The sequence below is a fragment of the Xenopus tropicalis genome, chromosome 2 (genome assembly GCF_000004195.4).
Source record: "Xenopus tropicalis strain Nigerian chromosome 2, UCB_Xtro_10.0, whole genome shotgun sequence".
In the NCBI taxonomy this organism is placed as follows: Eukaryota; Metazoa; Chordata; class Amphibia; order Anura; family Pipidae; genus Xenopus; species Xenopus tropicalis.
The window spans coordinates 1945093-1971487 of record NC_030678.2 but is presented as its reverse complement, the minus strand read 5'-3'; the positions used below and the strand labels follow the sequence as shown (position 1 = coordinate 1971487).

Genomic DNA, 26395 nt, shown 5'->3' with positions numbered 1-26395 from the left:
CGGCCCCACATGAACGTCACTGGGCAAATTTCTGAGGAAGATACATTTTCTATATATTGCTGCTACTTATCAGTCCTACTGGGCTCCCTTAGTGTTTAGTAAAATAATTGGTGGGTTTGTATCATAAATGGGATAAAAAATACATCTACACCATATAGCAACGTCCAGTCCTAACCAAACCTGCCAACCTGCTAGTCATTTGTGTAGCCCACAAGGGGCAGATTTTGGTAGTGCCAGGGTTGCCAGGTTGGTGGGTTTTCTGCTAAAGCTGCGGTGGGTTTCTAAAGTTCCAGGCCACCAAGCTATGGATTTGGACAGGTCTTTAGAGCCTTAGTGGGTTTGTACTTAGGAGACACCAAAGTTCCCAGTGTACTTGGCAAACCTCTCCCAGTGCATGTTGGGTAATGTAGTTTTTGTTTTAACATTTTGCCTGCGGCCAGGTGTAATGTAAAACTACAATACCCAGCATGCAATGGGCATAGAAAGAAACTTCCACTCCTCTTTCCCGCAGTTCTAGCCTCCAAATCCCAACCTGTCTGTACAATAACTTTCTTCCAGAAGTATTTGCTCTGTGATTGGACAATTACTTTGTAATGTGAACGTATTTTTAGCTAGTTTTGTGGGGGGCGCATAGTTTTTATGGCGGCACTGATCTCAGCCGAGGCTGATGGTGGATAAAGCTAAGTTTCACTCACTGATTTCTCTCCTATATCCCACAATTCAACGGAACCTGGGCCGTTTCCATGGTAACAGTTAACCTTCTGTCCCGCCTTTACTTCAAACTAAATGCCCCGCCCCGTGGAACACGTGATGCGAGTTCCGGGCCCGGGCTGCGTTTCCATGGCAGCGGCGGACGCTGTAGGTAGCGGGAGCTGCAGAGACTGAGCGGAACCGTGTGTAACCTGCGGGTCGGAACCATGACTGAGACCGTGACCCATCGGCCCGGCCCTGGGGCCCGCTACCGGCCCAACCGAGCATACGACTTCCTCTATGGTACTTACCTGCCATTGCCCTCATATGCCCATATTACCTACCCTCTCATACTCACCCCTACCCCTGCCCCTCTCTACATACCCCTCTCATACTCACCCCTGCCCCTCCCACCTACCCCTCTCACCCCTGCCCCTCCTACCTACCCCACTCATTCCTCTAAATTCGGCACAGATATACCCCATACACACAGCAGGGCCCCCTATATCCACAGATATACCCCATACACACAGCAGGGCCCCCTATATCCACAGATATACCCCATACACACAGCAGGGCCCCTATATCCACAGATATACCCCATACACCAGCAGGGCCCCTATATCCCACAGATATACCCATACACACAGCAGGGCCCCTATATCCACAGATATACCCATACACACAGCAGGGGCCCCTATATCCACAGATATACCCCATACACACAGCGGGCCCCTATATCCACAGATATACCCCATACACACAGCAGGGCCCCTATATCCACAGATATACCCCATACACCAGCAGGGCCCCTATATCACAGATATACCCCATACACACAGCGGGCCCCTATATCCACAGATATACCCCATACACACAGCAGGGCCCCCTATATCCACAGATATACCCCATACACACAGCAGGGCCCCCTATATCCACAGAATATACCCCATACACACAGCAGGGCCCCTATATCCACAGATATACCCCCATACACACGCAGGGCCCCTATATCCACAGATATACCCCATACACACAGCAGGGCCCCTATATCCACAGATATACCCCATACACACAGCAGGGCCCCTATATCCACAGATATACCCCATACACACAGCAAGGGCCCCCTATATCCACAGATATACCCCATACACACAGCAGGGCCCCTATATCCACAGATATCACCCATACACACAGCAGGGCACCCTATATCAAGATATACCCCATACACACAGCAGGGCCCTATATCCACAGATATACCCCATACACACAGCAGGGCCCCTATACCCAATACCCCATACACACAGCAGGGCCCCTATATCCCAACCCAACAACACAGCATGGCCCTAACCCAGACCCCATACACACAGCAGGTGCCCCCTATATCCACAGATATACCCCATACACACAGCAGGGCCCCTATATCCACAGATATACCCCATACACACAGCAGGGCCCCCCTATATCCACAGATATAACCCCATACACACAGCAGGGCCCCTATATCCACAGATATACCCCAACACACAGCAGGGCCCCTATATCCACAGATATACCCCATACACACAGCAGGGCCCCTATATCCACAGATATACCCCATACACACAGCAGGGCCCCTATATCCACAGATATACCCCATACACACAGCAGGGCCCCTATATCCACAGATATACCCCATACACACAGCAGGGCCCCTATATCCACAGATATACCCCTACACACAGCAGGGCCCCTATATCCACAGATATACCCCATACACACAGCAGGGCCCCCTATATCCACAGATATACCCCATACACACAGCAGGGCCCCTATATCCACAGATATACCCCATACACACAGCAGGGCCCCCTATATCCACAGATATACCCCATACACACAGCAGGGCCCCTATATCCACAGATATACCCCATACACACAGCAGGGCCCCCTATATCCACAGATATACCCCATACACACAGCAGGGCCCCTATATCCACAGATATACCCCATACACACAGCAGGGCCCCCTATATCCACAGATATACCCCATACACACAGCAGGGCCCCCTATATCACAGATATACCCCATACACACAGCAGGGCCCCTATATCCACAGATATACCCATACACACAGCAGGGCCCCCTATATCCACAGATATACCCCATACACACAGCAGGGCCCCTATATCCACAGATATACCCCATACACACAGCAGGCCCCCTATATCCACAGATATACCCCATACACACAGCAGGGCCCCTATATCACAGATATACCCATACACACAGCAGGGCCCCCTATATCCACAGATATACCCCATACACACAGCAGGGCCCCCTATATCCACAGATATACCCCATACACACAGCAGGGCCCCTATATCCACAGATATACCCCATACACACAGCAGGGCCCCCTATATCCACAGATATACCCCATACACACAGCAGGGCCCCCTATATCCACAGATATACCCCATACACACAGCAGGGCCCCTATATCCACAGATATACCCCATACACACAGCAGGGCCCCCTATATCCACAGATATACCCCATACACACAGCAGGGCCCCCTATATCCACAGATATACCCCATACACACAGCAGGGCCCCTATATCCACAGATATACCCCATACACACAGCAGGGCCCCCTATATCCACAGATATACCCCATACACACAGCAGGGCCCCCTATATCCACAGATATACCCAACCATACACACAGCAGGGCCCCTATATCCACAGATATACCCCATACACACAGCAGGGCCCCCTATATCCACAGATATACCCCATACACACAGCAGGGCCCCTATATCCACAGATATACCCATAACACAGCAGGGCCCCCTATATCCACAGATATACCCCATACACACAGCAGGGCCCCTATATCCACAGATATACCCATACACACAGCAGGGCCCCTATATCCACAGATATACCCCATACACACAGCAGGGCCCCTATATCCACAGATATACCCCATACACACAGCAGGGCCCCTATATCCACAGATATACCCCATACACACAGCAGGGCCCCCTATATCCACAGATATACCCCATACACACAGCAGGGCCCCCTATATCCACAGATATACCCCATACACACAGCAGGGCCCCCTATATCCACAGATATACCCCATACACAGTAGGGGTCCTATAGGCACAGGAAAGATATAATAACCAGGGGCCCTGGCCTGTATCGAATACATACCCATAAACAGACCAGGGCACCTTATATAAACAGCTATGATATATATTTTAGACCTGATGGAGGGGTCTCAGCTAAAATCTTGTACATTTCCCAACAAAACTCTTTAAAGGGAGAGTGTGTATTTCTGAGCAATGTAACAGTGAGTGCTGAGTATCCCCTATTGATTCCCAAGGCAGCGGAACGGGGGCCCCGAACAAATGTTTAAATGCAAAGGGGGGCCCTGAACATGTGTATGCAGCACTATAAGGGTTAATATTGTGTCTCCATACAGATCCGTTATGCACGCTGTCCAGTGAGAAGGATCACGCACAAGCAAGCTTCAGGGCGCAGCTGTCACATGACCGCATGGTACGTCCCTGCACTCCCTCTGTGACTAACATGTCTCACAATTGCATGTTTTATAGTTTAGGGTCTGGGGACCAATGACCAGGTAGAATGTTTGTGTTATGTGATTGGCACAGAGAGCAAACTAATTAAGAACATGCAAAGTAAGACCAATTGCAATCATATACGTCTATCTACAAGTATAATGATTCCGGGGGGCTGTCTCTATTGTATATAATTCACTTTATTGGTGTTTTCTCCCCCTCCAGCAAAAGGTTCCAGTTTACCCCACAATGTTTAGTGAGTTGGTGCACAAGCCCCGCTACTCCCTGCGGCTGCAGCTTAAGGATCCAGTGCCCCAGTTTATGGATCGGCGCTGGAGGGGAAGAGCAGAACAGCGGCTCAATGCAATGAGGCAACTGGCACAGTAGGTTCCACATTCCAGCTGGCTTCTCAGTAGCCAACTGCAGGGCCAAAATCAGAAACTTTGGGGCCCCACACAAGTTATTTATATGAGGCCCTTCATGAACACAAGTGCACAGTACAAACACTCATATCATTCAGTAAATAGATCCCAATACAAACAGCCGATGTGACTCTATAATAACCAGTCATTCCCCTGCTGGAAAGTTCATGTAGGAGCCGCTCATATCATTCAGTAAATAGATCCCAATACAAACAGCTGATGTGACTCTATAATAACCAGTCATTCCCCTGCTGGAAAGTTCATGTAGGAGCCGCTCATATCAGTCAGTAAATAGATCCCAATACAAACAGCTGATGTGACTCTATAATAACCAGTCATTCCCCTGCTGGAAAGTTCATGTAGGAGCCGCTCATATCAGTCAGTAAATAGATCCCAATACAAACAGCCGATGTGACTCTATAATAACCAGTCATTCCCCTGCTGGAAAGTTCATGTAGGAGACACTGGCTGACTGTGTTCTATCACCCGGGGGCCCCTGGGGAGTAGGGAATTATGGGTACCAGTGTATGCTGTGAGCTGCTCTATGATGTTTGTGCATTTCTGCCACTATAGAGATAATTTCATTTTTCAACTAGGTTCTCTCTTACCTTTTCCATTCTCCTTTAGATCTCAGGCGCCCCCACCCCAGGTACTGGCTGGAAATGGGGAGGTGTCAGGACGGGACCGGTACAAGTACTTTGAGCGGTACGTAACCTTAGTGAGGTCATTCGTTATCATGTGGGTACATATGGATATAGGACACACAGGTACAAGTACCACTTACTGTTCTCTCTTACTGGAGCCCCATAGGCAGGCCTGGACTGGGATTCAGAATAGGCCCTGGCAGTCCAAGTACAAATAGTGACTGTCTATGGCACTTACAGCATTTGCCAGAACCCACAGATTGCCAGTCAGGCCTTCCCATGGTGCCTGGGTACTTACAAGTGATCATCACTCGCTGATAAGATTCAAGGGGAAGTAACACTTAGGGCTCTGGCACACGGGGAGATTAGTCGCCCGTGACAAATCTCCCTTGTCACGGGCGACTAATCTCCCTGAGTTGCCATGACCTGCCATCCCACCGGCGAACATGTAAGTCGCCGGCGGGATGGCACACGCGACGGCGCGATTTCCCGCAATCGCCAAAAAAGACTCCTGGCAGGCCCGTCGGAAGTGCCCGTAGTACATGGGCCGATTAGCTGCCGAATCGGTCTAAGGTTCCGATATCGGCAGCTAGAATCGGCCCCTGTATGGGGACCTTTAGTTTCCATGCAGTTTGGGCAGCTGAAGATAAATCTGTTCAAGTGATTCTTGCAGTTGCGTCAATGCCTTCATTTATATGCACTGCCCATAATCAGATTGGAGCATATTAGAGGGGGTGCCGCTGTAACTAGAAGTGGACCTTTTCTATAGCTGGGACTTTAGCTTCAGTGTGGGAAAAGGCCCTAGCGCTCTGTGCTTAGTAAGTTGTATTAGCAGCTGTGTCAGGGGCTCCATTTAGCCACAAAGAGGAGCGGTTATTGAGTTAGAGCGTTATGGCTCATTGGGCAGATGCCATTATATATATATATATATATATATATATATATGGACTAAATTCCCATGAGCACAAAATCAATGCACAAAAGGAAATTGGTTTGTGCTGCCTGTTGCCCTGAATAAAAAATAGAAAAGGGGGCTGTAGAGTGAATGGCACGAAGACACGTGTGGTGATTATTAGCCACGCAGCTCAAACTGTGCTCGATTAGTCGCAGCAACTTGTATAGTAACCTATTGCGGGAAAGTCACTGTGATTAGCTGCTGCCACCGACTTTTTAAAAAGTTGCTGCGACTAATTGCCCCATGTGTCTAAGCCCTTAGGCTTCTGCCACACAGTGCTGAATCAGCCCTTATACTAGCATCGGCCCTCTCCTGCGTCTGCACCCAGAGCCACTGCGCCTGCGCCCGGAGCCACTGCGCCTGCGCCCGGAGCCACTGCACCTGCGCCCGGAGCCACTGCGCCCGGAGCCACTGCCTCTGCGCCCGGAGCCACTGCCTCTGCGCCCGGAGCCACTGCCTCTGCGCCCGGAGCCACTGCCTCTGCCCAGGAGCCACTGCGTCTGCCCCCTGAGCCACTGCCACGGCACAAATGCAAACGCGCTCTTTCAGCACTGAAATCCACCCTTTGTTTCTGCACCCAGGCTCAGGCAGTATGAGTGCAGACACAGGAGGGGCTGATGCTGCCTTAGTGGCCGATTGTGGGTCTGCATTTATCCACACCCCGAGAATCAGCCCCATGTGGCAGCAGTCTAACAGTACCTGTCGGATCAGCCGGCACACTTTAGTGGTCTCTCATCCAGTTAACTAAGTAGCTTACCAGTGGCCTTTCCTTTTTGCACGTGTATTTTACCATAGGGCTGGATTGCTATCAGGCTAATGGCACATCTTTTCCCTTGTTCTAGGCCTCTGGTTCCATTTGTTCAGCAGGTTCTACCCAATGTTCTGCTAGCCATCTCCAGGTGAGTAGCCGGGACCAGCCCAGTATACAGTCACAGGTTACCTGTTCATGTGAAATATCCGGAACATTTTTATAACCAACCAGAAGGGTGTCAGCAATTGAATTGCATTTCAATGTCATTAATGGAGCTTGGATTTATTAGCATTGTCACTACTGTGACTGGTGACTGTATTTATAGCCCCTATATTTAGCTAAGGGCCTGTTGCATGATACCCCAATATTCTTTTCCTCCATTTCCAGATGTTCATTCCCTGTACTGGGAAGCCCCTCTGTGGTTTAGCTCTGCAGCACCAGAACTGCACCTTTTTCATTGTTTGGCATTTACATGTATAATAGGAATATATATATAATAGGAATTATAGTATCTTGTAATCAGTACAAATTATTCCTTGTTGCTTGTTAGGGCCGATCTCAGCCCTGCTCCAGACAGGCCGGCATCTCCTCTGGTACGGACGGTGGCCATTCAGACAGATTACCGTGACAGCGAGGCTCAGACAGACCCCTACAGCCCTGAATATGTGGCACGCCCCGGATCAGTTCCTGAGCTGTTGACTCTTGCCAATCTTACCTGGGGTAAAGTACAGTGTTGCCTGTGTGTCTTGCTGCAGGCAGACTTGTTTACATGATACAGACTAACATGATATGTGTCCTGCTGTATGGGAATAAGCACTGAGCATTTGTCTGACCTCACCCTGGTTAGATCTAATGTGTCTTATTCCATCTCTTTCCCTATTCTGTTTACTAAACACCCCCCCCATCCAGCCGCAGACTCTCTCAGCTCTCTTTATCTTCCCCTTTCAGGCCGTGGCCTTCCTGCCGGGCTAGCAGAAGTGGAGATGATAGAACGAGCTCGGGAGAAGCGGGCGTGGGAGGCAACTCTGCCCCCCCTGAGCGACACCTCTCAGCTGGAAAAGAGGAGGAAGATGATGGACGAGCAGGAGAGGAAGGAGTGGGCCTTTAGAGAGAAAGAGATTGAGAAGTAGGTAACAGGTTGTTGTTGGAATAAAGATAACTGCATCTTTGTTTGTATAAATATCAGAGAAATGTGTATGTGTTTTATCTTTGTATCAAACATATACAAATACAGACACGGCTGTGTTTTTATTATAAATATATGTAGTAATTAGTCACTGCTGGGGCTGTCAACAAAGGGGAATGCAATGGACACAACTCCATGAACCCATTAGCCAGGCACAAGCCTAAGGGCGAAGACACACAGAGCTACTTAGTAGCAGCTACTTGTCACAGCTAAAACAAAATACCCTGCCATAGACAATACTGAGAATTGCCTCTGCTAAAACATATATAGAGACAATTATCAGTAAATGATCAGCACTGTCTATTTTAGTAGCCATGACAAGTAGCTGCTACTAGTAGCTCCATGTGTCTTCACCCTAAAGGTGTCCATACAGGGGCCGATTCTAGCTGCTGATATCGGTCATTTAGATGGGCCTGCCTGACCGTCATCTGGTATGAAATCGTCCAGCCCTCGATCGGGCAGGTTTGACTTTTCCGTCGGATCAGGGACTGCATCGGCTCGTTGATGCGGTCACTGAACAGACTGCTCCTATACCCACCGTTCTAAGGCCAAACAACCGAATTAGCCCAATATTGCCCACCTGTAGTGCCCGACCAGCCTCCCTCCACACACACATCACTTATGGGGCTCATGTTGAACATTGCTGTCTGTTAGGCCAGCAGGGGGAGCCAGAGAGCAGCATTATAGTAAATGATCACTGTGCCACGTGTGTGTCATGTGATTGCTGGGAGATTCAGCCATATGGATCTGTGATAGAGCAGGTATCCTGGCACTGGAGTGTGTACCTTACTGCAGTGTTTGCTCATTATTGCCTTCTGGGCAAATTCTCATGCTGTTAAGCTTACGTGCAGAATGTCTGGCTCCCTGTCACATTCAAAGTAAAGGATATTCTGCCCTTTTGGCTTCTTGGGGAAGAGTAAATAAAAGAAAAAGTGTCAGTACAGCCACACAGGGCCTGAGAGTCCAAACACACACTGACATTTCTAGTAAACTGAGGCCTAAAAAGGCCCCTCAATCCCAACAGAAAGTGCCAGTTTGGGCACGAGGGAAGCTCTTTATTTGCCTCTTACTTTGCTGACTGTTTGCTAGGCTGCAGGAAGCGCGGCTGGAAGTGCTGCAGAAGCTGTTGCAGAAGAGAGAGGAGAAGCAGAAGGAGATCGATACAAAGAGACTGGACTCACGTTGGTCCAAGCTCCAGGCGGAGAAAGAAGAGCGAATTAAACAGATCCGCAAACAGCACATTACAGGTACAGAGAGACAGCAGCATAGACATTCCATGGGGCAGCTGCACCCAGCATACAACTCACTGGCAATATGGGGACACTTTTATATTAAAATCTTTCCAAGTCCAGTATTCCAGTTCAGCTACCTCATTCAAGCAGGCTATCACTCCTGTGCTCCTGTTGAAGCACTAATTGCATGTAGACATCATATAAGATAATGGAGGACACCTGACACTGCAGGGCTTTGCTGCAATTAGTGTTTTAGTGTTTATTAGTGGAACACTGCAGCAAAGCCCTGCAGTGTCAGGTGTCCTCCATTATCTTATATGATGTCTACAGACACTTTTATATTGCCCTTGACTGCTGTAGTGACCTAGGCACAATCCTGGCAGTACCCTAGTGCCACAGCCTACACATATACTACATTATACACAGTTATTCATAGCAACTCAATGTTACTGGTTACTTTAAATTACTATCCCCATAGGCCTGGGTGTCTGTCAGGCCTGGTCTGTGCTTCATATTAGGCCCTGGTATTTAAGAACAAACAGCAAGTCCACACAGGCTACTAAATAGTGACTATCCATGGCATCTTACAGCCATAGACAGCCACAGATTGCCAGTCTGGGCCTGGTGTCGGCTCATATATCAGATGGAATTAAAGAATAAATCTACTAAGGAGGAAATCTGGGCTCATTTCTGTTACCTGCAATAACAGCTTCCCTAGGGAAGGGGGGTCCAGTACTTCTGGGTTAGATTTTATTCTATGCACTTCCTGGGATGTTCTCTTCCCCATGGTTTGGCAGGGGTGGAGCTTGGACAAATGAGGGTTTTCACCACTGCATGAATCTAGGGAAAATAGGTGTAAAGTGATTTGGGGGAGAAGTATCTGACTTTATCTCTGTTGGACCCCCAGCAATCCGGAAACTGACCGGTAAAATGAACAATGTAGAAGGCAAGCTGGAGAGGAGGGATATAATCAAGGAATTTAGTGACTGCGCCTCCCAGACTTACGCACCTCTGTCCCGAATTGGCTACTTCCCAGATCGTCTGTCTGAGCAATATGTGGTGAAGAGCCCTTTCCTGAACTCCTACCAAGGTGAGCCTCTGGTCTTTAGATTGGAATGTTCCACCGCTGCATTCTGGGACCTCCAATAACCAGCTGAGTTAAGCTGCCTATACACGGGCAGACCCACCTACGGTTGGGTGATATTGGGTAACATGTAGGCGAATTCAATCGAATCCTAATGGCGGCAATGGGGCAGTCGGTTCGGGGACCGCATCAATGAGCCGATGCTGTCCCCGATCCGACTGAGTTTTCAGGCCAGATATCGGCCAGGCCTCTTGTTTCTGCCCCTACACGGGCCGATAAGCTGCGGAAACAGTCCAAGGGACCCATATCAGCAGCTACAATCGGCCCGTGTATTGGGGACCTTAAGATGAGTTTATATGTGATATACAATACTCGGTGCTCTTGGTGATGTGATTCAAATGTAGATCCTCAGTGTCATGTTAAATAAAGGACCTTGCTGCTTCCTCTTGAAAAAGCCTCAGATTGACAGTCAATGGACATGATGGAAGCGCATAAAAAACAAAAAATAGAACAATAATAGTGTAATAAATACAAATAAGTGATGAGTCAAATGACTGTGAGTGACTGAGCGAATCAAACAAAACGGTAATAATATTTGCTGTGCCGCCACCTCCTCAATATGGTGTGTATGCTCACCGGAATATATGAATGAAATAGCATACAGGTTACATACGGACAAGGGAAGAGAATGTAAGGAGACTAACAGCAATTATAACCTAGTACATTTTTATGTCTCCCATAAAAAGCAAGATAAAACACAGTAAAATGGTGATTAAAAAGCAGCTAAATCAATGTCTAAATTGAGACCACAAGGATAATGTGTGTTCAATTAAAAAATCCAATATGTCTCATGTTGTCTCAGTTTAATGAAACGGTCTCCCCCTCTAATCCGAGAGGAGATTTGTTCTGGGCCAATAAAAACTAATCCATTGGGATCACTATTATGCAAAGTCTTAAAATGCCTGGATACCCCATGGTTAACTTGAGCCAAGTCCTTTTGTAACCTTTCTGTAAATATCTATTTTCTAGTATAGAGCAGTCTCGTGTAAAATCATCTGGCCTAGAACAGATGCATTGGACACGGTGACTACTCAATGCACGTAAAAGGCCGTTCCAAGCCGTAGTTTTACGGCAGAACCGGGTTTCAATCTTGTTGTTTTCAATAAAAAGGGTTAAATCTAAATAATTAATGGTAGTGACATTAGTTTCAACAGTAATAACTAACTAACTCATTTACACAACCTCAAATTTACTGTTGAAACTAATGTCACTACCATTAATTATTTAGATTTAACCCTTTTCGTTGAAAACAACAAGATGGAACGGAAGAGGGGGGGTTCCGTTTTATTTACTACAGGTATAGGACCCATTATCCAGAATTATTAACATTCATTTCTAAAGCGCCGACATACCCCGCAGCGCTGTACAATAAGTGGGTTTCATACATTGGGCATACAGAGTAACATATAAAGCAATCAGTAACCGATACAGGAGGGGAAGAGAGCCCTGCCCCAAAGAGCTTACACTCTACAAGGAGTAACATATAAAGCAATCAGTAACCGATACAGGAGGGGAAGAGAGCCCTGCCCCAAAGAGCTTACACTCTACAAGGAGTAACATATAAAGCAATCAGTAACCGATACAGGAGGGGAAGAGAGCCCTGCCCAAAAGAGCTTACACTCTACAAGGAGTAACATATAAAGCAATCAGTAACCGATACAAGAGGGGAAGAGAGCCCTGCCCCAAAGAGCTTACACTCTACAAGGAGTAACATATAAAGCAATCAGTAACCGATACAAGAGGGGAAGAGAGCCTTGCCCCAAAGAGCTTACACTCTACAAGAATGCTCGGGACCAAGGGTATTCTGGATAAGGGGTCTTTCCGTAGTTTGAATCTCCATACCTTAAAAAAAAAATCAATAAAACATTAAATAAACCCAATAGGGCTGTTCTTCCCCAATAAGGGGTAATTATATCTTAGTTGGGATCAAGTACAGGTACTGTTTTATTATTACAGAGAAAAGGGAATCATTTAACCATTAAATAAACCCAATAGGGCTGTTCTGCCCCCAATAAGGGGTAATTATATCTTAGTTGGGATCAAGTACAGGTACTGTTTTATTATTACAGAGAAAAGGGAATCATTTAACCATTAAATAAACCCAATAGGCCTGTTCTGCCCCAATAAGGGGTAATTATATCTTAGTTGGGATCAAGTACAGGTACTGTTTTATTATTACAGAGAAAAGGGAATCATTTAACCATTAAATAAACCCAATAGTGCTGTTCTGCCCCAATAAGGGGTAATTATATCTTAGTTGGGATCAAGTACAGGTACTGTTTTATTATTACAGAGAAAAGGGAATCATTTAACCATTAAATAAACCCAATAGGGCTGTTCTGCCCCAATAAGGGGTAATTAAATCTTAGTTGGGATCAAGTACAGGTACTGTTTTATTATTACAGAGAAAAGGGAATCATTTAACCATGAAATAAACCCAATAGGGCTGTTCTGCCCCCAATAAGGGGTAATTATATCTTAGTTGGGATCAAGTACAGGTACTGTTTTATTATTACAGAGAAAAGGGAATCATTTAACTATTAAATAAACCCAATAGGGCTGTTCTGCCCCCAATAAGGGGTAATTATATCTTAGTTGGGATCAAGTACAGGTACTGTTTTATTATTACAGAGAAAAGGGAATCATTTAACCATTAAATAAACCCAATAGGACTGTTCTGCCCCCAATAAGGGGTAATTATATCTTAGTTGGGATCAAGTACAGGTACTGTTTTATTATTACAGAGAAAAGGGAATCATTTAACCATTAAATAAACCCAATAGGGCTGTTCTGCCCCCAATAAGGGGTAATTATATCTTAGTTGGGATCAAGTACAGGTACTGTTTTATTATTACAGAGAAAAAGGAAATCCGTTTTAAAATTCTCAATTATTTGATTAAAATGGAGTCTATGGGAGATGGCCTTCCCGTAATTCGGAGCCTTCTGGATAATGGGTTTTCCATACCTGTACTATAAATTTCTGTTTGGGCATTGTATTCCTGTTTGTTGCTCCTGAGGACATGTGAAACGCGTTGCGCTCATTGTTTTTAGGATTTTACCACTTCTGAATTCTGTAAGCAGCCTGTTTTGTGCAGGGTTTATGTATTAATAAATGGTATCACGCTAATTTTCTTTCTCTCACTCAGTCGGTTCACTCATCACTTATTTGTATTTATTACACTATTATTGTTCTCTTTTTTGTTTTTTATGCGCTTCCATCGTGTCCATTGTCTATCAATCTTAATTAGATGAGTGTCCTGCTTGAGCCATGTGGTCTCTGATGTAGTTGTACAACTATAATATCCCCCTCGGCCACGTAAACTCCTCCTCTTCCTGTTCATCACATTATTACTTCCCACCTTCCCAGTCTGTACAATTAACCAAAGCCTTTTGCACCGGGTTGTGCCTAGGACTTCTGGAGTTGGAGGCGAATCTCCCAGACTTTGTCACTCAGCCACGCGTAAAGGTTCCCAAGGTTCGAACCACCACCAGGAGTGGCTTTCTGAAACGCACGGCTGTGTTGGACCGGGAATTGGAGCAAGTCCATGCGGTATGGAGGGCCTGTTCTCTATTACCCACAGTTAGCAGTTCCATATAATAATATAAATGGGAGACCTGTACTGTTTCCATGCTTAGAAATCAATGGGAGATTGGGTAGAAATGGTCAGTACAAGTTGGTAACTCCCAGGGGTGCCAGCTATGTTATCCTCTCAGTCACCCACTGGGTACAGTAGCTGTGAGGGTGCCTGGCAGACCGGAGTCAGAGCCATGCTTGGGTTCTTTATGGTCACTTTCCTAATTGCACAGGTACTTAGAATGGTACCTTGTGGTCTTAAAGTTCAATGTAGGGCATTAGCAGCGCTGATTATAAGTGCCTTTAAGGTATTCTGAATGCTGAGTATCCCCCCGCCGCCATACCCTTATGCTGAGTATCCCTCCCGCCATACCCGTATGCTGATTATCCCCCCCCCTCCATACCCGTATGCTGAGTATCCCTCCCGCCATACCCGTATGCTGATTATCCCCCCCGCCATACCCGTATGCTGAGTATCCCCCCCCCCTCCATACCCGTATGCTGAGTATCCCTCCCGCCATACCCGTATGCTGAGTATCCCCCCGCCGCCATACCCTTATGCTGAGTATCCCTCCCGCCATACCCGTATGCTGATTATCCCCCCCCCCGCCATACCCGTATGCTGAGTATCCCCCCGCCGCCATACCCTTATGCTGAGTATCCCTCCCGCCATACCCGTATGCTGATTATCCCCCCCGCCATACCCGTATGCTGAGTATCCCCCCCCCACCATACCCGTATGCTGATTATCCCCCCCCCCGCCATACCCGTATGCTGAGTATCCCCCCCCCCCATACCCGTATGCTGAGTATCCCCCCCCCACCATACCCGTATGCTGAGTATCCCCCCCCCCACCATACCCGTATGCTGATTATCCCCCCCCCCGCCATACCCGTATGCTGAGTATCCCCACCCCGCCATACCCGTATGCTGAGTATCCCCACCCCGCCATACCCGTATGCTGAGTATCCCCACCCCGCCATACCCGTATGCTGATTATCCCCCCCCCGCCATACCCGTATGCTGAGTATCCCCCCCCCCACCATACCCGTATGCTGATTATCCCCCCCCCCGCCATACCCGTATGCTGAGTATCCCCCCCCCCGCCATACCCGTATGCTGAGTATCCCCCCCCCGCCATACCTGTATGCTGAGTATCCCCACCCCGCCATACCCGTATGCTGGTTATTTCTTGACATCAGTACTTTGTTTCTGACAGGCTCTTCTTGCAAACAAAACCAAGACTCCGACTTCGAAGAAACCTCTTCGCTTCCTAGAAAAGATAGAGAAACCTGCCCCTCGGCCTGAGACCCCCAGAGTGCAGGATCCCCCTGAGGTTATGGTTATACTATTTACACAATGAGATTTCTCTAACTCTCTCCCTTAGCCCATAACAAGGTTACAGATATATAGAAACATTGGGGGTAACAGTCACCCTGCTATAGTTCCAGGGGTACCCAGGGCACAAATAAGCACTCACCCCAAATCCCCCCTAACTGGCCTTCAGGCTGGGCCCCCTTAGCCCATAACAGGTTACAGATATATAGAAACATTGGGGTAACAGTCAACCCGCTATAGTTCCAGGGGTAACCAGGGCACAAATAAGCACTCACCCCAAATCCCCCCTAACTGGCCTTCAGGCTGGGCCCCCTTAGCCCATAACAAGGTTACAGATATATAGAAACATTGGGGTAACAGTCACCCCGCTATAGTTCCAGGGGTACCCAGGGCACAAATAAGCACTCACCCCAAATCCCCCCTAACTGGTCTTCAGGCTGGGCCCCCTTAGCCCATAACAAGGTTACAGATATATAGAAACATTGGGGTAACAGTCACCCCGCTATAGTTCCAGGGGTAACCAGGGCACAAATAAGCACTCACCCCAAATCCCCCCCTAACTGGCCTTCAGGCTGGGCCCCCTTAGCCCATAACAAGGTTACAGATATATAGAAACATTGGGGTAACAGTCACCCCGCTATAGTTCCAGGGGTACCCAGGGCACAAATAAGCACTCACCCCAAATCCCCCCCTAACTGGCCCTCAGGCTGGGCCCCCTTAGCCCATAACTTACAGTGGATTCTCCTGTGTTTCTCCCAACAGGGGGATGAGGAGAGGGAGCTGGCAGTGATCCTGTTACAGAGATTAATCCGTGGGCGAGGGATACAGAACACGGTATGACTTTGCCTTGAGAGAATAACCTGTTATCATGTAGGACGTGAGTGAGTCCCAGTTATTACCCTTTATCAGAGTCTTACAATGATATTCACTGCAGAATAGAAATATCAGCCTGTTGGGCATTAGAATTAATCTCGGGGGGTATATAACCCCTTATATATTATAAGGATATGATGAGTTTTGTGAGGCTCCTGTTTTATTGTTATTTTTTATAACTTATTTTTCTATTCAGCCCCTCCTCTAATCATATACCTGTCTCTCATTGAAACCATGCCCTGGTTGCTAAGGTCATTTTAACCCTAGCAACCAGATAAGTGCTGAACTGTCAAACTGGAGAGTTACTGAACAAAAAGTGAAATAAGTAAAAAAACACAAATCATAGAAAATGAAGACCAATTGCAAATTTCCTTAGAATATTCCTGTCAATATCAGACTAAGGGAAACAGCCCCTTTAGGGCCAAACGTAAGGATTTCTAGCCCTGTTACCCTCCCATGTTCATCCAGATGTTTGAAGGAAAGGAGAAGCGCGTGGAATTGATCCAAGAACTGCGCACAACGCACGCCCTGCAGGAGGAGGGGCAGCTGCTGAAGAAGGCGGAGAAACAGGCGACGCTGGCGCTACAGCGTCAGAGGGAACTCGGGGAGCACAAGGTGAGCGCATGTTGCCGGGGAACGGGGAACTTTGTACCGGGGTTATCATGTGGGGGTGGGGCTAATGAGCCTTGGTCTTGTCCCAAGTGAAGTTACCCTTTAAATTATTTAATGGAGGGATATCCATCCATACAGCGTTGTAGCAACTTGTCCTCCCTCTTTTTTCTGTCATTCCCATTCTGTCCCATAATAACCGCCGTCTCTGTCCTCTTATGTCTACACAAGCCCTTGCACTGTATGTCTCGTGGCTCCCGTATGTCTCTCTCGTGGCTCCCATATGTCTCTCTCGTGGCTCCCGTATGGCTCTCTCGTGGCTCCTTATGTCTCTCTCGTGGCTCCCGTCTGTCTCCTGTATGTCTCGTGGCTCCCATATGTCTCCCGTATGTCTCTTGACTCCCGTATGTCTCTTGGCTCCTTCTCCATGTAACACCAAAACATTATCTGTCCCACATTCAGGCCTCGGTTCTAGATTCACACCTCTCCGAGCTGGAGGGGGGGGTTCTCTCCGACATGTTTGACTTCCTTTCCAAAGAGCTGGTGAGGTTGCAGGAGGAGCGCAGGATCCATGCCTTCGCCATGTTGGCCGAGCGCCAGCGCCGGATTAGAGAAGCGGAAGAGAGCGGCCTGAGACAGCTGGAGGAGCGACGCAGGCGAGAGGAGGATGAAATCTTCAGGCAGGTTAGTCCCATGGGGGCTGATATGGGTACTGGCAGTGCCCCCCGTGTTACCGGGGTAGGAGTACTGGCAGTGCCCCCGTGTTACCGGGGTAGGAGTACTGGCAGTGCCCCCGTGTTACCGGGGTAGGAGTACTGGCAGTGCCCCCTGTGTTACCGGGGTAGGAGTACTGGCAGTGCCCCCCACGTTACCGGGGTAGGAGTACTGGCAGAGCCCCCCGCGTAACCGGGGTAGGAGTACTGGCAGTGCCGCCCGCGTAACCGGGGTAGGAGTACTGGCAGTGCCCCCTGCGTAACTGGGGTAGGAGTACTGGCAGTGCCCCCGCGTTACTGGGGTTATACAGGGGTAGGAATACTGGCAGTGCCCCCCGGGTTACCGGGGTAGGAGTACTAGCAGTGCCGCCCGCGTTACTGGGGTAGGCGTACTGGCAGTGCCCCCCGTGTTCCCGGGGTAGGAGTACTGGCAGTGCCCTCCACGTTAGTGGGGTTATACTGGGGTAGGAGTACTGGCAGTGCCGCCCTCGTTACCAGGGTAGGAGTACTGGCAGTGCCCCCGCGTTACTGGAGTTATACAGGGGTAAGAGTACTAGCAGTGACCTCTGCATTACTGGGGTTATACAGGGGTAAGAGTACTGGCAGTGCCCCCCCCGTTACTGGGGTTATACAGGGGTAAGAGTACTGGCAGTGCCCCCGCATTACTGGGGTTATACAGGGGTAAGAGTACTGGCAGTGCCCCCCCCGTTACTGGGGTTATACAGGGGAAAGAGTACTGGCAGTGCCCCCCCCCATTACTGGGGTTATACAGGACCTATTTATGTTACATATCATGCCATTGGCTGCTTGCCCCACAGCTGGTCCATGTTCAGCAGAGCACGGTGGACTCGTACCTGGAGGAGATTATCCTTAGTGCCACGGAGACCACGGCCGAGGAGCAGGCCCGCCAGGAGATACAGAGGAAGGCTGAGGAGATCAATGACATTGCGTATCAGATGGAAAGCAGGTGGGTCGCTCAGGGAGAGAAATGCCATGGAGCTGGGCATCATTCTTGCCCCTGGGACCCACTTACGGCAAAGTCATTCATTGTGCCCCCAGTAACGTGTCTCAATTCATTCACATTAGACACAAATTGCCCTTGTACGGTGCCGCCATCTTTACGCTCTTACGAACCCCCGGCCATTGTGTCTCAGACCCAAAATACTTTGTGACTTCAAGGTATTTATTGTAAAACTGCAGACAAAATGACTGAGCCTATTTAGTACCAACGTGGCCCCGGAGGCTCCTGCTTTGCGTGTCAGGAAGTCCATTGGCCACCACTTCCGATTGCTCTGCTGGCAAGTGCAGCCAGTTCCCTATAGGGGCAAGTTCGGCTCTTTGTGCACTATGCCGGGGGGCAAATAGTTGTGCCTGGCAGGGGCAGTTTCTTTGTGTCTCTGTCAGGCACAACTATTTGCCCCCTGGCATGGTGCATAAAGAAACAGCCCCTGCCAGGCACAACTATTTACCCCCCCCTGCCATGGTGCACTTAGTTGTGCCTGACAGGGGCAGTTTCTTTGTGCACCATGCCAGGGGGCAAATAGTTGTGCCTGACAGGGGCAGTTCTGAGGAGCAGGTGCAATAGATTTCAGTAGAGAACCTGTCTCTTGTGCTTTGGCTTCTCAGCGGGGCCCTCCTTCTGTCTCAGTATTTATATATAGACTTGTTTTATTTATCCACCGCGTGTTTTACACAGTCTGATCTGACAAAAGACTTTATATAAAGTCTCCTATTATTTCCCACCGCCGGGATCTAAGTCATTTATTTATTGGCCATCATCCCCCCCAGCAGCTACTCTGGCCCTGCTGATTGGCTAACTGGCAGCTTGGATCATAGAGACGCAGGTCCAACACAGACACCAGAACTTGTCATTTCAGTTAGAAAGAGATATAATGAGGGGCTTATTGCTGTGCCGCCCCCTTTCCCCCATTCTACATAAATAACCGGTTATGTCTCCCGCAGTCGCTCCCGGATCCAGTCGGAGGAAATTGTTGCAGAACTGGTCTATAGTTTCCTGATCCCAGAGGTGCAGAAAACAAGCGTCCGGGACAGAGGTGAGGGGCCTCCTGGTACTGACAGGGCACAGTTTGGCACAAATGCCCCCGACCCCCGGGGATTCCAGAAACCCTACTATAGTTTATATAAATACCCCGCTGTGTAGCCCCGGGGGCAGCCATTCCTGCACTGGTACAGCTGGGGTGTTTGCTACAGAAACCCTACTATAGTTTATATAAATACCCCGCTGTGTAGCCCCGGGGGCAGCCATTCCTGCACCGGTACAGCTGGGGTGTTTGCTAAGAAACCCTACTACAGTTTATATAAATACCCCGCTGTGTAGCCCCGGGGGCAGCCATTCCTGCACCGGTACAGCTGGGGTGTTTGCTACAGAAACCCTACTATAGTTTATATAAATACCCCGCTGTGTAGCCCCGGGGGCAGCCATTCCTGCCCCGGTACAGCTGGGGTGTTTGCTACAGAAACCCTACTATAGTTTATATAAATACCCCGCTGTGTAGCCCCGGGGGCAGCCGTTCCTGCACTGGTACAGCTGGGGTGTTTGCTACAGAAACCCTACTATAGTTTATATAAATACCCCGCTGTGTAGCCCCGGGGGCAGCCGTTCCTGCACCGGTACAGCTGGGGTGTTTGCTACAGAAACCCTACTATAGTTTATATAAATACCCCGCTGTGTAGCCCCGGGGGCAGCCGTTCCTGCACCGGTACAGCTGGGGTGTTTGCTACAGAAACCCTACTATAGTTTATATAAATACCCCGCTGTGTAGCCCCGGGGGCAGCCATTCCTGCACCGGTACAGCTGGGGTGTTTGCTACAGAAACCCTACTATAGTTTATATAAATACCCCGCTGTGTAGCCCCGGGGGCAGCCATTCCTGCACCGGTACAGCTGGGGTGTTTGCTAAGAAACCCTACTACAGTTTATATAAATACCCCGCTGTGTAGCCCCGGGGGCAGCCATTCCTGCACCGGTACAGCTGGGGTGTTTGCTACAGAAACCCTACTATAGTTTATATAAATACCCCGCTGTGTAGCCCCGGGGGCAGCCATTCCTGCCCCGGTACAGCTGGGGTGTTTGCTACAGAAACCCTACTATAGTTTATATAAATACCCCGCTGTGTAGCCCCGGGGGCAGCCGTTCCTGCACTGGTACAGCTGGGGTGTTTGCTACAGAAACTCTACTATAGTTTATATAAATACCCCGCTGTGTAGCCCCGGGGGCAGCCGTTCCTGCACTGGTACAGCTGGGGTGTTTGCTACAGAAACCCTACTATAGTTTATATAAATACCCCGCTGTGTAGCCCCGGGGGCAGCCATTCCTGCACCGGTACAGCTGGGGTGTTTGCTACAGAAACCCTACTATAGTTTATATAAATACCCCGTTGTGTAGCCCCGGGGGCAGCCATTCCTGCACCGGTACAGCTGGGGTGTTTGCTACAGAAACCCTACTATAGTTTATATAAATACCCCGCTGTGTAGCCCCGGGGGCAGCCATTCCTGCACTGGTACAGCTGGGGTGTTTGCTACAGAAACCCTACTATAGTTTATATAAATACCCCGCTGTGTAGCCCCGGGGGCAGCCATTCCTGCACTGGTACAGCTGGGGTGTTTGCTACAGAAACCCTACTATAGTTTATATAAATACCCCGCTGTGTAGCCCCGGGGGCAGCCATTCCTGCCCCGGTACAGCTGGGGTGTTTGCTACAGAAACCCTACTATAGTTTATATAAATACCCCGCTGTGTAGCCCCGGGGGCAGCCATTCCTGCACCGGTACAGCTGGGGTGTTTGCTACAGAAACCCTACTATAGTTTATATAAATACCCCGCTGTGTAGCCCCGGGGGCAGCCATTCCTGCCCCGGTACAGCTGGGGTGTTTGCTACAGAAACCCTACTATAGTTTATATAAATACCCCGCTGTGTAGCCCCGGGGCAGCCATTCCTGCACTGGTACAGCTGGGGTGTTTGCTACAGAAACCCTACTATAGTTTATATAAATACCCCGCTGTGTAGCCCCGGGGGCAGCCATTCCTGCACTGGTACAGCTGGGGTGTTTGCTACAGAAACCCTACTATAGTTTATATAAATACCCCGCTGTGTAGCCCCGGGGGCAGCCGTTCCTGCACTGGTACAGCTGGGGTGTTTGCTACAGAAACCCTACTATAGTTTATATAAATACCCCGCTGTGTAGCCCCGGGGGCAGCCATTCCTGCACCGGTACAGCTGGGGTGTTTGCTACAGAAACCCTACTATAGTTTATATAAATACCCCGCTGTGTAGCCCCGGGGGCAGCCATTCCTGCACCGGTACAGCTGGGGTGTTTGCTACAGAAACCCTACTATAGTTTATATAAATACCCCGCTGTGTAGCCCCGGGGGCAGCCATTCCTGCACTGGTACAGCTGGGGTGTTTGCTACAGAAACCCTACTATAGTTTATATAAATACCCCGCTGTGTAGCCCCGGGGGCAGCCATTCCTGCACTGGTACAGCTGGGGTGTTTGCTACAGAAACCCTACTATAGTTTATATAAATACCCCGCTGTGTAGCCCCGGGGGCAGCCGTTCCTGCACTGGTACAGCTGGGGTGTTTGCTACAGAAACCCTACTATAGTTTATATAAATACCCCGCTGTGTAGCCCCGGGGGCAGCCATTCCTGCACTGGTACAGCTGGGGTGTTTGCTACAGAAACCCTACTATAGTTTATATAAATACCCCGCTGTGTAGCCCCGGGGGCAGCCGTTCCTGCACCGGTACAGCTGGGGTGTTTGCTACAGAAACCCTACTATAGTTTATATAAATACCCCGCTGTGTAGCCCCGGGGGCAGCCGTTCCTGCACCGGTACAGCTGGGGTGTTTGCTACAGAAACCCTACTATAGTTTATATAAATACCCCGCTGTGTAGCCCCGGGGGCAGCCATTCCTGCACTGGTACAGCTGGGGTGTTTGCTACAGAAACCCTACTATAGTTTATATAAATACCCCGCTGTGTAGCCCCGGGGGCAGCCATTCCTGCACTGGTACAGCTGGGGTGTTTGCTACAGAAACCCTACTATAGTTTATATAAATACCCCGCTGTGTAGCCCCGGGGGCAGCCATTCCTGCACTGGTACAGCTGGGGTGTTTGCTACAGAAACCCTACTATAGTTTATATAAATACCCCGCTGTGTAGCCCCGGGGGCAGCCGTTCCTGCACTGGTACAGCTGGGGTGTTTGCTACAGAAACCCTACTATAGTTTATATAAATACCCCGCTGTGTAGCCCCGGGGGCAGCCATTCCTGCACTGGTACAGCTGGGGTGTTTGCTACAGAAACCCTACTATAGTTTATATAAATACCCCGCTGTGTAGCCCCGGGGGCAGCCGTTCCTGCACTGGTACAGCTGGGGTGTTTGCTACAGAAACCCTACTATAGTTTATATAAATACCCCGCTGTGTAGCCCCGGGGGCAGCCATTCCTGCACTGGTACAGCTGGGGTGTTTGCTACAGAAACCCTACTATAGTTTATATAAATACCCTGCTGTGTAGCCCCGGGGGCAGCCATTCCTGCACTGGTACAGCTGGGGTGTTTGCTACAGAAACCCTACTATAGTTTATATAAATACCCCGCTGTGTAGCCCCGGGGCAGCCGTTCCTGCACTGGTACAGCTGGGGTGTTTGCTACAGAAACCCTACTATAGTTTATATAAATACCCCGCTGTGTAGCCCCGGGGCAGCCGTTCCTGCACTGGTACAGCTGGGGTGTTTGCTACAGAAACCCTACTATAGTTTATATAAATACCCCGCTGTGTAGCCCCGGGGGCAGCCATTCCTGCACTGGTACAGCTGGGGTGTTTGCTACAGAAACCCTACTATAGTTTATATAAATACCCCGCTGTGTAGCCCCGGGGGCAGCCGTTCCTGCACTGGTACAGCTGGGGTGTTTGCTACAGAAACCCTACTATAGTTTATATAAATACCCCGCTGTGTAGCCCCGGGGGCAGCCATTCCTGCACTGGTACAGCTGGGGTGTTTGCTACAGAAACCCTACTATAGTTTATATAAATACCCTGCTGTGTAGCCCCGGGGGCAGCCATTCCTGCACTGGTACAGCTGGGGTGTTTGCTACAGAAACCCTACTATAGTTTATATAAATACCCCGCTGTGTAGCCCCGGGGCAGCCGTTCCTGCACTGGTACAGCTGGGGTGTTTGCTACAGAAACCCTACTATAGTTTATATAAATACCCCGCTGTGTAGCCCCGGGGGCAGCCATTCCTGCACTGGTACAGCTGGGGTGTTTGCTACAGAAACCCTACTATAGTTTATATAAATACCCCGCTGTGTAGCCCCGGGGGCAGCCATTCCTGCACTGGTACAGCTGGGGTGTTTGCTACAGAAACCCTACTATAGTTTATATAAATACCCCGCTGTGTAGCCCCGGGGCAGCCGTTCCTGCACTGGTACAGCTGGGGTGTTTGCTACAGAAACCCTACTATAGTTTATATAAATACCCTGCTGTCTCTATTACAGTGCGGAGGTCACAACGGAGACACATTCAGGCTGCACACCGGGTTATCTGCCGGGACACCCAGGCTTTCCTAGAACAGAATGGGGCATTACAGAGTACGTTCGGTGGCAATAACTCCGCCTCAGTCAGTAAAGCCACGCTACAGGATCCCCGTGGCACAGAGACAGGGGTCCCGGCACAGGATATACGGGGTACTGAGAGAGACACCCAGCCACTGGACACGCGTTGGATAGAGACTCCATACAGCGGCAATATCTTGGCATCAGAAAGAGAAGCCATGCCGCAGGATACCCATGGCACCGAGACAGAGGCCCTGGCACAGAATCTATGTGGCACAGAGACCGAGACCCCAGCACCGGATCAATGTGGCACCGAGACAGAGGCCCCAGCACAGGATCTAAGTGGCACAGAGAGAGAGGCCCCGGCACAGGATCTAAGTGGCACAGAGACAGAGGCCCCGGCACCGGATCTATGTGGCACCGAGACAGAGGCCCCGGCACAGGATCTAAGTGGCACAGAGAGAGAGGCCCCGGCACAGGATCTAAGTGGCACAGAGACAGAGGCCCCGGCACCGGATCTATGTGGCACCGAGACAGAGGCCCCGGCACAGGATCTAAGTGGCACAGAGAGAGAGGCCCTGGCACAGGATCTAAGTGGCACAGAGACAGAGGCCCCGGCACAGGATCTAAGTGGCACAGAGAGAGAGGCCCTGGCACAGGATCTAAGTGGCACAGAGAGAGAGGCCCCGGCACAGGATCTAAGTGGCACAGAGAGAGAGGCCCCGGCACAGGATCTAAGTGGCACAGAGAGAGAGGCCCCGGCACAGGATCTAAGTGGCACAGAGAGAGAGGCCCCGGCACAGGATCTAAGTGGCACAGAGAGAGAGTCCCCAGCACCGGATCTATGTGGCACCGAGACAGAGGCCCCAGCACCGGATCTATGTGGCACCGAGACAGAGGCCCCAGCAGTGTGAGACACAAGGCCCAGACTGATCCACTTTCCACGGGGAGGCGCCTGAGTGATATGAGAGTGTAGAACAGAATGTTCCATTAAAGGCAGCAGGAATAATTGCAATTTGCTGCACATTAGGCACAGAGGGGCGCGGTGCCCCAAATCACCAGCGGCACAAAAGCAATAAACCCACTGTAAAGCCTGAGAGGCTTCTGTCCCACTGTTTCCCAGAATCCTTCATTTTATTCCTTCTTTAATCCAAATGTGCTTTTCCTGAGTGTCTGTGCTCCATTCCGTGCCGGATATCATATTCCCGAGTTTATTCATTCGCTCCCAGCCCACTGGGCATTAATGAATGGAATAATGGGGGTATTTGCTTAGCGGGGGGCAAAGGTGCCCACTGGCATCCCCTATAAAGCAGGGTCGCAGGCCACATTACCGCCTATTTAGCCAGGCTGCGTGTGTCTGGGTTTAATCAGAATACTGGGTCGGAACCCTGTAACCAAATGGGGCACCCCGAGCCAATGGGGAGGGTTTGTTGTGAGCAACGAGGAATGTGATTGGCTGGAGATGCTGTAAATGTCAGAGGTCTCAGGGCACACCCCGGGCAATTAACTGGCAGGATATGTACCAGGAATTGGCACGTGGGCACAGACAGAATATCCTAGATTTCATCACCACCTGGCACTGTGATATTACAGAGCTCCGTGGCACCAACCGACTGCTGCTGGCACAGCGGCACCGAGTGTGTTTGTTCAGTGTAATGGCACCTGGGTATTAATTGTGCCCGGGGCATCTCAGGGGAGCTCAGCTGGGACTGACTGGGAGCTTCATGGGCTCCGTACATCATAGGGGCGTCTGCCCGGGGAGCCCCAGATATTCCTGTGTGTATAATATATAACTTCCCCCGGTCCCTGGGCTTCTGCAGGGATCTAGCACAGAATATCCTTATCATTCACCCCCAACCTGGGCTTCTGCAGGGATCTAGCACAGAATATCCTTATCATTCACCCCCAACCTGGGCTTCTGCAGGGATCTAGCACAGAATATCCTTATCATTCACCCCCAACTTGGGCTTCTGTGGGGATCTAGCACAGAATATCCTTATCATTCACCCCCAACTTGGGCTTCTGCAGGGATCTAGCACAGAATATCCTTATCATTCACCCCCAACCTGGGCTTCTGCAGGGATCTAGCACAGAATATCCTTATCATTCAC

At 49.6% G+C, this 26395-nt stretch overlaps 1 protein-coding gene across 1 annotated transcript; it reads left to right on the top strand.

Moving 5' to 3' along the window:
- Nucleotides 1-844: 844 nt before the first annotated feature.
- On the top strand, nt 845-25393 carry maats1 (MYCBP associated and testis expressed 1). Its single transcript, NM_001127421.1, is given in 17 exon segments — nt 845-993; nt 4168-4244; nt 4490-4647; nt 5314-5391; nt 7128-7184; nt 7587-7756; nt 7985-8162; nt 9312-9469; nt 10362-10544; nt 14009-14148; nt 15392-15508; nt 16273-16344; nt 16852-16998; nt 17455-17676; nt 18524-18672; nt 19668-19759; nt 24228-25393. Coding segments are annotated over 17 exon segments (3045 nt in total). The 5' UTR covers nt 845-917; the 3' UTR covers nt 25199-25393.
- Nucleotides 25394-26395: the final 1002 nt, after the last annotated feature.